At 34.9% G+C, this 13,102-nt stretch overlaps 1 protein-coding gene across 2 annotated transcripts in view; it reads left to right on the forward strand.

Annotated features, from left to right (window-relative positions):
* The window catches only part of LOC111000694, an 88,969-nt gene that overhangs the window by 72,520 nt on the left and 3,347 nt on the right, over window positions 1-13,102 (forward strand). Inside the window, exons 1-2 of one of the 2 annotated variants that reach the window (XM_045633856.1) lie at window positions 8,408-8,490; window positions 12,937-13,047. In XM_045633856.1, coding sequence (XP_045489812.1) covers window positions 8,447-8,490; window positions 12,937-13,047 — 155 coding nt within the window. In that variant the 5' untranslated portion in view covers window positions 8,408-8,446. Of the gene's footprint in view, window positions 1-8,407; window positions 8,491-12,936; window positions 13,048-13,102 lie in introns of those variants that run through there. The other variant, XM_022270244.2, reaches the window with a different exon arrangement.

Raw genomic sequence — 13,102 nt, forward strand, 5'->3', positions numbered from 1 at the left:
ACCTACCATGCATAGCCTGTATCGACAGATGGCTACAATCCGTCGATTGGTTATTGGCACACTTTTAACAATTATTGGATTAAGATGTATATCTCAGATGGTCAAATTTAAATAGATTATTGTGTTTGGGCGTTAGTCTTCTTCTTCTCAGTCTACTTCTTCTGTGTCACTGTAAGGTTTCTGCTGCCGTGTTGGTGATATCTCTCGCAAAAATATCCAAAATTGCGTGAGGTACTTGAACGCTCTATTCAGGAAAATTTTGTTTAAAAAATTATACACTTCGCTGTCTCTGTCCGAAAAAAGTGTGAGATGAAAATCTTCCTGCGTTGTGCTGTGCCATGTCTTACAAAATGTATTCCTAAACAATAATTTAACTTATCTTTATGTAACCAATTTATTTAATTGATACAGTATTGCACCAGAATAATTAAACGGTAACAATAAATTATCTGTATTTTGAATCTTAGCGTATTCCAGTGTTTGCGTAACTTCAGCAACAGTTCTGTGATATCACTTTCTCTGTATTGACATGCGCGTAGACTACCGGCATTCCGGTGTCCATGCGTCTCAAGAAAGCAAGTTTATTCTATTTATTAAATTAGCCTCGTATAGGAAGAATTATGGACACAGAACTATATTGCAGAAATCTGAGACCAACACTGGTTTTTAACACCAATTTTTCAATTGTCATAATTAATTAAGTTAATGATTAATAGATTTATTTATATTTTCGGTATTAACCTTGGCCACATCAAAATATATTATTTAATTAATAAATTGAGGTTGAAATTTGAGGTTTAAATTTAAAGTTTCAAAGTATTGTGAACCACAGCTCACTTTGGGCGCATAATGCGATTAAATGTGAAATACTTTGACTGAATTCCAAAAACCGATTAGTTGAGTTAATAAAATTATAATAAGAGAAATAATAAAAAGCCCGTTTAATTTTCAGTCATCACAAAAAATATTCAGCTTAGATTTTTTGCATTATTTTTATCTTGTTATCTTGCTACCTTCAGTATCGTCAATCGGAACCCTTTCAGGGGTCTCCTCAAGTTTTTTCAGTCTCTGTTGACAGCTTTATTTCTTCATTCGCTTCCTGTTACCGCTTCTATTTCTTCTATCCATCTCTGTTTGATGCGCCCTGTTCTCCTTCTTCGTTCGTTCCATACTGTTGTCTTTAAAGTCCACCTGTTCTCTGTGCATCTTGCTATATGCCCCGCCTTTGTCGTCTGTGTTAGGGCATAATGTAAGGCATCTATTACTTTTGTTTTTACTTGTAATTCGTCTTATTTTTTTCGTTTTTTTATTGTATATATTTTTCTTATTTTAGTACGCTTCTTTCTATTGCTTTCTGGCATGCTTGTTTGGTTTATAGGTAAGATACAAACCAGTGCATTGTTAGGTTCTGCATAATAAGAGAGACATTTACGACCCTTCTTATCCATTAAATTTACAAAAAGTCACGCGAATTTATCCGGTAAGTCGTTGTCTAAGTCTTGCTACTGATGAAGAAGAAAGTTTAAACCATTTATATTATTAGTTACCTTACCATAGTAATAAAAATTAAAACAAATTTATAACAATATTTCCTCGCTGTATTGTGACACTAATTCGTTGACCGAAGCATCAGCTCTTGGGTCACCGGTACTGGGCACCAACATAATTCTTTAATTAGCTGTGCACTTGAACATTATGGCACAAGAGCCTCTTCTCCAAAGAGAATTAAATTAAAGTTGAAGAATTGATTTATATTTGAGTCGTTTACTATTTTCCGCCTGTTCTGAGGCCTCGCCAGCTTGTTACTGTGGTTCTTCGAAAGCTAGGTTCTATAAAGCTTAGTTGCTTTTCTTTGGTCATATATTTTACCTGTGGGGATAAATTTGCCGTATATTATTTTATTACTCTTCATTACTACATATTATAAAACAAAGTCGCTTTCTCTGTCCCTATGTCCCTTTGTATGCTTAAATCTTTGAAACTACGCAACGGATTTTGATGTGGTTTTTTTTAATAGATAGAGTATTCAAGAGGAAGGTTTATATGTACAATAACATCCATTAAATAGTGGAAGAAAATAACAGTACTTCTTATTTTTGAGGTTTCTAATGTGATGTGGTAAATAATTACTTAATTTTTTCCGCTTACATTGCAAACGCAGGCTGAACCCTACGAGTTTTACCAAAATAATGTACTAAGTACTGTGCACATTGAAAAGGTCTACAGAGTCCGTGATGGTATATGTCTATCTCTTATGGATAACCCACATTTTTATATACAACGTTCACAGATTTTCTGTAGTGTATTTAGTATCAGCATTGCACCCGTGCGAAGCCGGGGCGGGTCGCTAGTTAATGTATAATATTCTACGGTTTCGATTGTAAGTATGTGAGGAACATGTATACTAACCATACAATAATAGACCTGTATAGGAATTTTATGGTACATAATACATTGTCTTCACATATAATTATTTAATTAATGTATACAAATAATGTATTGTAAAATCTATTAAAAGAGTGTGGAGTTTCTTTCTAATTCTTCTCCACACGAAACTACCTTTTGGAAGGGGCAACTAGAATCATCTTTATATTTTGTTTAACTTTCAAAAGTGCCATTTTACGTGGTCTAATTGAAATAAATGATTTGATTTGATGTGGTGTATAAATCTGGCTAACCCATTACCATAATGTCTTTACGCACATACGCTATTCGTATTGTGTCTATATTTTGATCATTTGTCAATCTAGTAGGTGATCAGCTTCCTGTTCCTGATACACAAAAGCCTTTACATTTGTTATAAAAGAAAACAATGAATAAGGAAAACGAAACCATGCATATATATATATTTAGAAACTACATCCCACGTAGTACTGATTAACTATTGTGCTATGGAGCAATATTGGTTGACCAAAATAGTCATGATAATTAATGACGTTAACGAACAGTTAATAACTGATGTTACAATAGATAATATTATATAACTATGCATAATATCGACAAGCAGACTGCTTGCGTAAATTTTAATAATACACAGTATATAAGTTTACTTGTGTTTTGAAGTAGTAGCAGTGGTGGCTAATTGGTTTCTGGGTGCGACTAATCCTTGACGTCGTAGGATCCATCCCCGGCTGTGCACAAATGGAATTTAATTCTATGTGCGCGTTTTAAATTGGCTAGAACGGTGAAGGAAACCATTGTAAGGAAACCGGCTTCCCCCAACTCAAAAGTTGTCGACATCTGTCAGGCACAGGAGGCTGATAACCTTATCAATTGATCATGAAAAAGATACATAAATCTGATACCCAGATATAAAAAGGTTGTGGTGCCACTGATTGATTTTTTATTTTGTTTTCGTAGAGAAAGTAAGTGTTTTTGAAGAACAAATCTTCAAGTGAAAACTTCTTTAGCGGCGTTGTACACACGTGACCTGATCAAAAACTCGTAAGACGGATGGAGAGTTAGCTGAGAGACAGCTGGTGCGGCGTATTTTATGTAATATAAATTGTCATATTTGTGTACGATATGTAATATTTTATTCTACTACATAAATGATAGATCTTTAATACTGATAATTACTTAAAGCAATTCATGCAAAATTATTCCCTAACCATTCCAAAATATTAAAAATGCACAACTTTAATATTCAAGTCTTCTGACGGCACTCCCGGAGTTGTTGTTTTTTTAAGAACTTGGCGAATAAGAAGAAGTGACAGAGAGCTTCTTGCCAGTTCTTTTCACCTGACCTACGCATTTGATGTGGGCTATCAAATAGATCCTCGTTGTTTCAATTATTGACGTTCATAATACCGATATCTAAAATTTTGATTTCAAATACGTGGCTTCTTAAGCCCTATTCCAGGTACTCCACATCATTAGCTGAAGGTAGACTAGTGAAGAGTAGAGAACGTTTATTTATTTTAGATAAACTGTATTACTTATTCAGATATTGGATCGTAACATAAATCTCGAAGCCCCCAGTGACGGAACACAGAGCTGACTGATTCGTGCTACGTATACATAATACACGGCATTCCTTATGTAACCAATTAGGTAATGGATATTATATATAGTTTTCTATTGAACGAGCACTTCAATTGAATCAAGTTAATTAGGTTGGGCTATTAGGATGGAGAGATTTATTGTCTGCAACCTAAGAGGTTGCAGATTGAAAAAAGAGACACAACAAATGCTATCCGCCGCATAGGACGCACTTTCAAACTCAAACTCAAACTCAAAATATCTTTATTCATATAGGTAAACATGTATGAACGTCAAAAAAAACAAATTAAATTTACATTTACAACCAGTTCGCAAGTCAAGGGCCTAGAGCGGGTAAGAAGAACTGACATGAAACTTTCCGCCACTCTTTTCAATCGCCAAGTTAATACAAATTGTTTGAACTGGAGCAAATCAATCTCAAGGATTAGGATCATTTAAGTATTCGTCACATTTATAGACGAATAGAAGGCTTTATTAATTAATTTACTTTTAACAAGGGCTTTGAATTTATTTACTGACAGTTCTCTAATTCCGCTTGGGAGTTTGTTGTAAAAACGAATACAATTTCCATATAAGGAGTGGTTTATCTTCTGGAGCCTGGTTGGTCGCACACTCAAATTAGTTTTATTACGCGTATTATACTTTTAAAATCGTTTAAGTTTTTTTGTACATACAACAAGGCTTCAAGAATATATTGACCGGATAATGTCATAATATTTAGTTCCTTAAATCTATTCCGTACCGACTCCCTCGGGGTAACACAACAAATACCTGTATTTATTATTTGGGCGTATTACCCAATGAGTTTTTGCCTGCGACACAAGGAGGCCTGTAATGCCAGACTTCAGGGTACTACGCTCTTCTATTGAAGCCGTGACAATTCAGTACTTACCTTCAATGTAACTGATGGGTACATCAGGAAGCGACATCGTCCGCCGTTACTTCATGTTCCCACAATTCAAATCAAAAATCATTTACACTGATGAATTTCAAAAATAGAAATATACATTAAATGCTTCTAATTTTAAATTAACTGCCAGTTCTCAAATCAAGGGCGTATAACGGAAGAGAAGAACTGGCAACTTCTTGCCTCTATTTTTAATCGCGAATAGAAAATAAAATAGAAATAACGAATATCACCGCATACACGAATTCAACGAGTTGTTCACTCTTGTCAATTTAGGGTCACCAGTTATGACAGGAGTGATTTATAAATAAAAAAATCGGAATTACCCAGAAAAACAGGTGGTTACAAAATCTGCCTTGACAATAGCTTTGAAGAATTTTTATCGAAATAAAACGTTTAGCCAGATTTTTCATGTCAGCCCTGAAATAGTTTTTGCTTTAACAAACGTCCTTGCGGCAAAAAGGTGTCCCCGCTTATCCGCAGCTTTGCAGACGCTACATAATTTATTTCGCTGGGTGACCATAATTTCCTAACATTTTCGTATTTATTTTTTTTCGTAAACCGATATGTTATATATAACAAAAAACAATTATACTAAACATATAGCCAGATATGGAATACTTAGTACAAATGGTGAAAAAAATGATTTAATACGAAATACCTATTCGTCTGTATTGTGTGATGATTTTCGTTGAGACTTGTCGCTTTCCTTCACCACACGACTATATGTTAATTGTACACCGAAACAAAACTATAACCGGTATTATTCTGGCAAATAAGGCTAATATACTCGTTGTTTACCTTCCGAATCGTTATAATCTACCGTTCGAAGATTATCTCAAATAATGGTAACCCTACAGAAAAGGCTTGAGGGGATGAAATTTTAAGCTTTCCAAAAGTTGTATTGAAGTGTGAATATAGAGCAAGGTAAAGCTTATAGTGGCTTCTGGAGTAACATTAAATATTTCCTTCATGCAATTTAGGCGATCGTCGTATATCGTTATTTCTACAAACGTATAAGGCGGGAGATAATTTTTTTAAAACGGTTTTTATCTTGATACGCCAAAGATGTAACTTCTAACGCATTTACAGAATGAAACACCTCGATGTCCGCCGTTCCACAACTGCGCGTTTGTCAAGGCAGTTTTTGCCGCGCACCACCACTTTGTATGGTGTTTGCCACACCAATCAGCAGCCCACTGAAGTATTTCCGAACCAATTCGACTTAGGGTCCTTCAAGAAAAGAGCGTACCATTTCTTAAAAGGCCGTAACGCACTCGCGAGCCCTCTGGCATTGTGCATTGTTTTATAAAAAAAATAAAAAGTAGTAGTATTTTAACGCCACGGGCCACCAATGCAGGCTTTAACTTTGAACAGTTTCGTACAGGTGAATTTCCGGTTTAAATTATAGAACCGGAACACAGTATTAAGGCTTCTAATACACTCCACCCCGCTTCCTGGGGAAGTTTAACACATTCCATAGTTCCTCAAACGTTTGAGTCGCTATCGCTAGTGGAACTTATAATGTTCCGACGCTGGCAATAATATCTTCTTCTTAGTTACTTCATTACTGATGATAGTGCTTGTCTTGAAAAGCTCTAAGCGATACGTCAACTTGCTACCTCCTCATCACTCTTTTGTCAGCTTGTCTCAGTCCATTAGGGATTTTAGACCCACAATTGTCTTAACCTGATCAGACCAACGGTATACTATTTCTCCTAACATCACTCCTCTCTTACCATCTTGCCGAGACTATTCGGGTCTCTCCTGGTTAGATGGCCTAGACTCATATTCCTCAGGTCGTAGGTTCGATCACTGGCTGTGCTTTGGACTTTTTTCCTATGTACGCACTTAACATTCGCTTGAACGGTGAAGTAAAACATCGTGAGGAAACCGGCCTGCCTTAGACCCAAACAGTCGACGGCGTGTGTCAGTCACTGATCACTTGGCTATCCTAACATACCCATTGGTTGGCTGGATACATTAGTGGGTAAAATGGGTACACTCCATACAACCTCATGTAAACGTATCTCGTAAAATTTAGAGAGTATTTTTGCAACAAAGTTCCTTATCGCGCGTTGCGAAAGGGGGCTAGACGAAAAGTTGTAACAACGAAGCTAGCGACATCTCTATAATGGAACGGAACTTTTTCGTAAAAAAAAGGTATACAGGTGTCAATAGATGTCTCTATCTTCAGATTTGTCGTCAAAATGAAACAATTATAATTGAGCCTTCTGAAGTTTATATTACATTATATTTGTTAATAATAAAAAAATATTATTATAACTAGAAAAAAATAAATTTTTTTTTTTGCATTTCCTTCACTAATTAATCGAAAGGAACTACGTTCAATCCGGGTGACTCTTGACACCTCTTAAATTTTTTTTTCTTCAACTCAAATCAAGTGAGTGCAATTATGGGAGAAGAGTGTTCAGAGGAGTTTCAGACTCATACCTGCAGCAGCTTCCCATCGGACGTAGAGGCAGAATACGAAATTACATCCGTATGACTTTGATGATGTCGTTCCTCAACCATGCGTTTAATGTGCATATTTTGCGTTGCCCACTGAAGTAATTTTTAACCAATTCGACTTAGTGTCCTTCAAAAGAGGATACCAATTTTTAACAGGCAACGCACTTTCGAGCTTTCTGCCATTGAGAGTATCTTCTATTCTATCTTAACATCAGGCCTCTTGCCCGATTGCATCTATGGATCGTTATAAAGAGATGTAGGTACTGTCTTAATTGTGCAGGTTTTGTCATGGTGCTTCCTTTACCTCAAGCATTAATCTTTATGATCGGTTACTATACAGAAATGCGCAAACTATAGCCAATTTTGATTCCACTTTTTTCATTGTCGGTTAAAAGTACAGTCGTTACCATGTGTTAACGGAACTCGATCACCACCTGTTCTTAGTCGCGACGGTGTTACTTCGACCGGAACTGTCGTGTACAGTCAGCAAATAGTTTAAATTTGCTGTCACGTGATCATACAAAAGTACAATTGATAATTAGGGTCGCCTGGAAGAGATCGCATTATCAATTTTTTAATATTCTGTAAACTGTAAAATCTGTAGTACTACAATTTCTGTAGGGGTTAAAGGATTACATTGTACTGAAACTAAAATATCCCATATTTGCAAATGTATTATAAAATGTATATTTTTCTAGGCGCTCCCTGTCTATAAAAGTAAAATATAATATTTAAAATTTACTTTTGTTTCTTGAATATTTTAGATTATTTGTATAGATGACAGCTCATCATAGATTTGAAGAAAAATTGATATTTTTACATTTTTATTGACGTATTTAACACTAAAAGATAAGATTTTTCATAGTCAATGTAATAAAAAATTACCACAGAAGTTTTGCAGCTAACTGTACTGATTCCTCAATACCACTGTCCCTGTCTTTACTGTACGTGTTAGAGCAGGACAACAACGCTTCCTGGCTTAAAAATTAAAAAGAGGGTCCCTCATATAGTCGTTTATTGTCGGTGAAAGAGGTTTTGTTTCAGTTTAATTTAATATGTGTATCGATGGGTTCGCTTGTGACTTTTATAAGTGAAAATAGGAAGAAACGGTAAGACTATATTTTTTGCACAAAAAATAGGAAACATAAATATATAAAAAAATAGCCTAAACATATAGCCAAATATATAATAAATAATAAGTATATACGTACACAAAAAAGGTTCAATTACTCACGGAAGGAAAAATAAAATAAAATAAAAAATATATATAATATAAATTAACTATTACTGAAGAATTATTTACGGAAGCAATAAATCAATAATGATTAAATATGTGATACCTAATTCGGCTGAGTTGTCTGATTGTGTGTGTCTGATGGAGGTGATTTTGCGTATTAAAGAGTCTGAATACTATTAACCATATTCAAGCATTGTTGTATGTCCGGGCTGCGACATACACGAATGAGTTGCATTAGACCCAAAAAGTTTGTGGGTCAGACACAGGAGTCTCTTATATTGACAAATGATTATCAAAAAGATACAGGGCCAGACATGAAAAGGTTGCAGCGCCATTGATTATTTTAAAGTTTAATTTCTGAAACCTATACTAAACTTAGGTTTACTTAAGCCACATTTTTTAAGATTGTCTGTGTTTCCTTCTAAGTCCTTCTTTCTAAGAAAAATCTTCACAAAATTAATTGCAAAGATCATACATACATACATCGACTCGCTACCTCCTCACCACTCTTTCTTCAGCTAGTCTCAGTGCATTCGGGATGTTGAGACCCATAATTGTCTGGTCTGACCAACGGGTAGGTCGACCCCAATTTCTCCCTCCACTCCTCCCTACCAACTCGTCGAGACTATCTGGTTCTCTCCTGGCAATATAAAACATAAGACAGTTATTATTTCACACGGGGCACGATGTTGGTGAGTTATGGCTCCACAGAATAACGGTCTTCAATGAATTTAAGTCATAAGAAATCAACGGCTGATTTAGTAAAAGTGTGTACAAGAAAGTAGTCGGACGCTAGGATAAATTAACAATTTTCATGACACAATTAATATTTTTATTACAAAATCTTAAAGGGTGTGCTTAGTAAGTTATGGATCGTTTGTAAAATTTCTTTATGCATTTTATCTTCGGTCTAAGAAAGTTCGATAGTTCGTCTGTAAGCGGATAGGCTGGTTATCCATTCGTCAGCGACGTGATGCTCACATATTCCATCGTTTTCATATTAAAACTCCTTTTTATCTCAAAACTATTTCGAGTTTTTGGGAGCCCGAAACTAAGTAAGAACTAGTTTATTTAGTTCTAAGGGTAGGTAATTAAACACTCCAATAATAACTTGATTCAATATAATTTACTTCACTGCGTTTAACATAAACTGTATAACTTCAAACTAAAAATTACCTAATGAGTCAAATTGAGTAAATATGAGTCAAAATTAATTTATTCCTTCGAGGAAATGTTCGAGTTTCATTTCGTTAACAACCGAACGAGTCAAATGAGCAACTGTTGCACATGCGCACTTGTAGCCAGAATCACATCAATCATAAAAAATGTTTAGAATTTAATTAATGAAATATTAAAAGCTTACACTTCATCCTTATAACTCTTCCTTTGTTTGAGACTCCTTTAAGGTCTCAGCTGTGACGCTATGGAATTTCATTATGCGTCTCTATCCAATTACCTCATTCTCTATCTTCCTGTCCTATTGTGTCTCTATTTTCCAAGTCTAATGTACAAGCAACACCTGTTAAATATGTATCGCTGATGAAATTATCGTGATTCATGTGTCCTTTTTCTTCTCCATGTGCCCTTTTCTTTTTCATGCGTCTTGTTTTTTTATTGTCTCCAGTCTAAATAGTAAATCTTATGTGGTTTTGGACTTCTTAAACTAATTAAATTAAAAAAAAATTAATATAAACTTAAAACCATATCAATTTTTTTCTCACATTACTTGCCTGTTTTCCGACTCTTTACTTAACCATTTAAATTGTGTTGTATATTTGCAACGAAGTGTTAGTTAATAAAATAAATGCCTGAAAATTAAATACATAATAAAATATCAAGGCATATAGTCACACATACTATATTTAGTTTATGTTTCGAGAGACTATAACAATTTTAATTGTATATGAATTGTAGGTACCAGTCACCTCCTAAAAATAGCCTAAAATTTCTAGGTTTCCCCAACAAAATTTTCTTGTACATTTTTCTCTTCTTATCACATCGAAAATACGTCAAACAGAAAGAGACAAATGCTTTAAGTTAGTGTAAGACAAAATAAATATTCCCTTTATAAATAAATAGCTCTCATGAATTGGACCTTTCAAAAGCTATAGAGATACATACCTGGCAACTTAGCGTTGCCTCTATGAATATTACATACAATACTGTTCCGTGTTCATAGAGATTCCTGGCATTCATGTACAAAGGATTGTAGACCTTATTTATAGAAGCAAATATGATTCCTTTTCGCTTTTGACTGATACCAATTAATCTACTTTTATAAATCGATTTGTAGTTTTTCGTATGGTACCTTTTTGTTACTTCCAATTAAATCTACAGAAAACTATAACGCGTTTTCGTATAATGCTATTTTTGTCCCCCATATTGAACGCTGATTTCTCTAGTAAAATTGTTGTGTGTAATTTATTATTATTTATCTATAATTTTGCGTACCTTAACACTTTTAATTTTTAAATGTGTTGTTATATAATTCAACTCAATGGAAAATAATCCGTCTTTCGAGAATACTCCTACAACGCGGTCCGAGTCTACCGCGTTGTAGGAGTATTACATTGCGAGATTACATCAGGAAACATCAGCGAAAGGTTAATATTGTTATTACCGCGATTCCGCAGAGCTGGTGGAAAATAATAAACGGCGGATAAATAAGAGTTTTTTCTCCAACTTTGATTTTGTTCCGTTTGGTGCAAGAGACTCTTGGGCAATGGGGTTCAAGTGCAAAGGCGCTTATTACAGATTTCACTTGGTGCCTGGTAGATAGTACCGGAGACCCCAGATCTGGTGCTTTCCTGGCTCAACGAATAAGTATATACAGCGAGGAAATACTGCCAGCGTTAAAAGTACACTGCCACATGGATCAAACTGTTAAAATTGATTTTAATTTTTTTTTATTATTTTTTTTACTACTGGGTAATTTGTAATATTGTAAATACTGTATATTTGTTTGATAACTAATAAACAATATTTGAAGTATAATTGAAAAAGAAACCGCAATCATTATTAAAAGCATCGTGCAAATGAAAAATAAGACAATAGTTTGAATGCTATGAACAATAACTCTCCGAAGTGGGTTCAATTTCCGACAGACCTCATTTGAATGCCAGAAACAATAGACGACGGGAGAAATTACGCTTTCTTGGTAGCAGTCTTCGTATACCATTCTATGGAAATGTTTTGATTTGTTAGAAAATACTATTTGCATAGCTATTCTTAAGTATTCTATCAAAATTTTGCCATGGCCTTTTTATAGTAATAAAATAGACGTGATAAACACTCCAATGAAACCAATATCTATATGGGGCGTTAAAGAAAATATATTTTTCAATACTGAAAATAGTATAAATAAAGTGTATTTTGTTCGCAAAGTATTATCTGAGGTATTGTTATATGCTTAATAGATACCAGTTCTTATCTGTTAAACTTGTTTTTGAAGAAGCCATTTATACAAATTCAGCATAAATTAATTTACGTAGCTGAGTTTCACTATTCTTAACGATTATAATCTAGCATTAGATATAATTTAAAGAATGACTCTGAGTTTATTCATTAATTAAGTAGCAAATTACCAGTACTTTACTAAAGCTTGATATCCGTTATCACCCCCATCACTTGCCAGCCGCGTACTAATTAACCTGACCGGAGTTTCTACTAATTAACGTAAACAAATTGAAAAGGCGCTTGAAGTCAGGTTAGACGCATAACCTTTCATATAAAGACTGATCCTGTGTATTTTGGTGTGTCCATACGTACATACATGTATATACAAAAATACACCTATCTTCGAATACTTACTCCATATTTTTTTTTACTTGGGGAAATGCGCATATCCTGCCGGCTGACTGCTCGGTGCGGAAGGGTAATGTGGGACTCGCTATTGTGCATACCCACTAAAACCCCAAGACGCTATTAACAATCGCCTCATGCGAGAGCAGAGCCTTATCTGCTTCCCGACATACGATGTGGCCATTGCGTCCGCCTCTCTACGCCCATTGTTGGTTCGTGAAGATACTTGACACAGCAAGTATCCTTCACAGACCGGGCCATTCGCTTTTACAAATTGCCAAGGAGGATCAAGTCCACTACTTGCAGGGATGGGTTACCATCCCTTCTTTTAAAGGCATGGTCCCCTGTTCGCCCAACTTGGGCAACTTTTAAGTGGGTACTCCATATGCGATAGCCGCGGAGACGTGGATGAAAATTATTAAAATAAAACATATCGAAAATTTTCTTAATATAGAACGTGTTTATAGTTTACTATTTTTAAATTTAGTTTTAACATTTATTTTTCTTCTGCCCTCAGCCGCAGTGAGTCCGCGTTGAACAGTCCAACGGAACCGGATGTTTCGTTAGCGGCTTCCATCACGGATCCGCTGGAAGCCCACACCCTTGATGAAGCTAGGAGAACCATAAGGTAATAGATATAATATATCTAATATATAATAGATAAAATAATAAAACATCATTAA

Source organism: Pieris rapae, chromosome 2, assembly GCF_905147795.1.
Source record: "Pieris rapae chromosome 2, ilPieRapa1.1, whole genome shotgun sequence".
In the NCBI taxonomy this organism is placed as follows: Eukaryota; Metazoa; Arthropoda; class Insecta; order Lepidoptera; family Pieridae; genus Pieris; species Pieris rapae.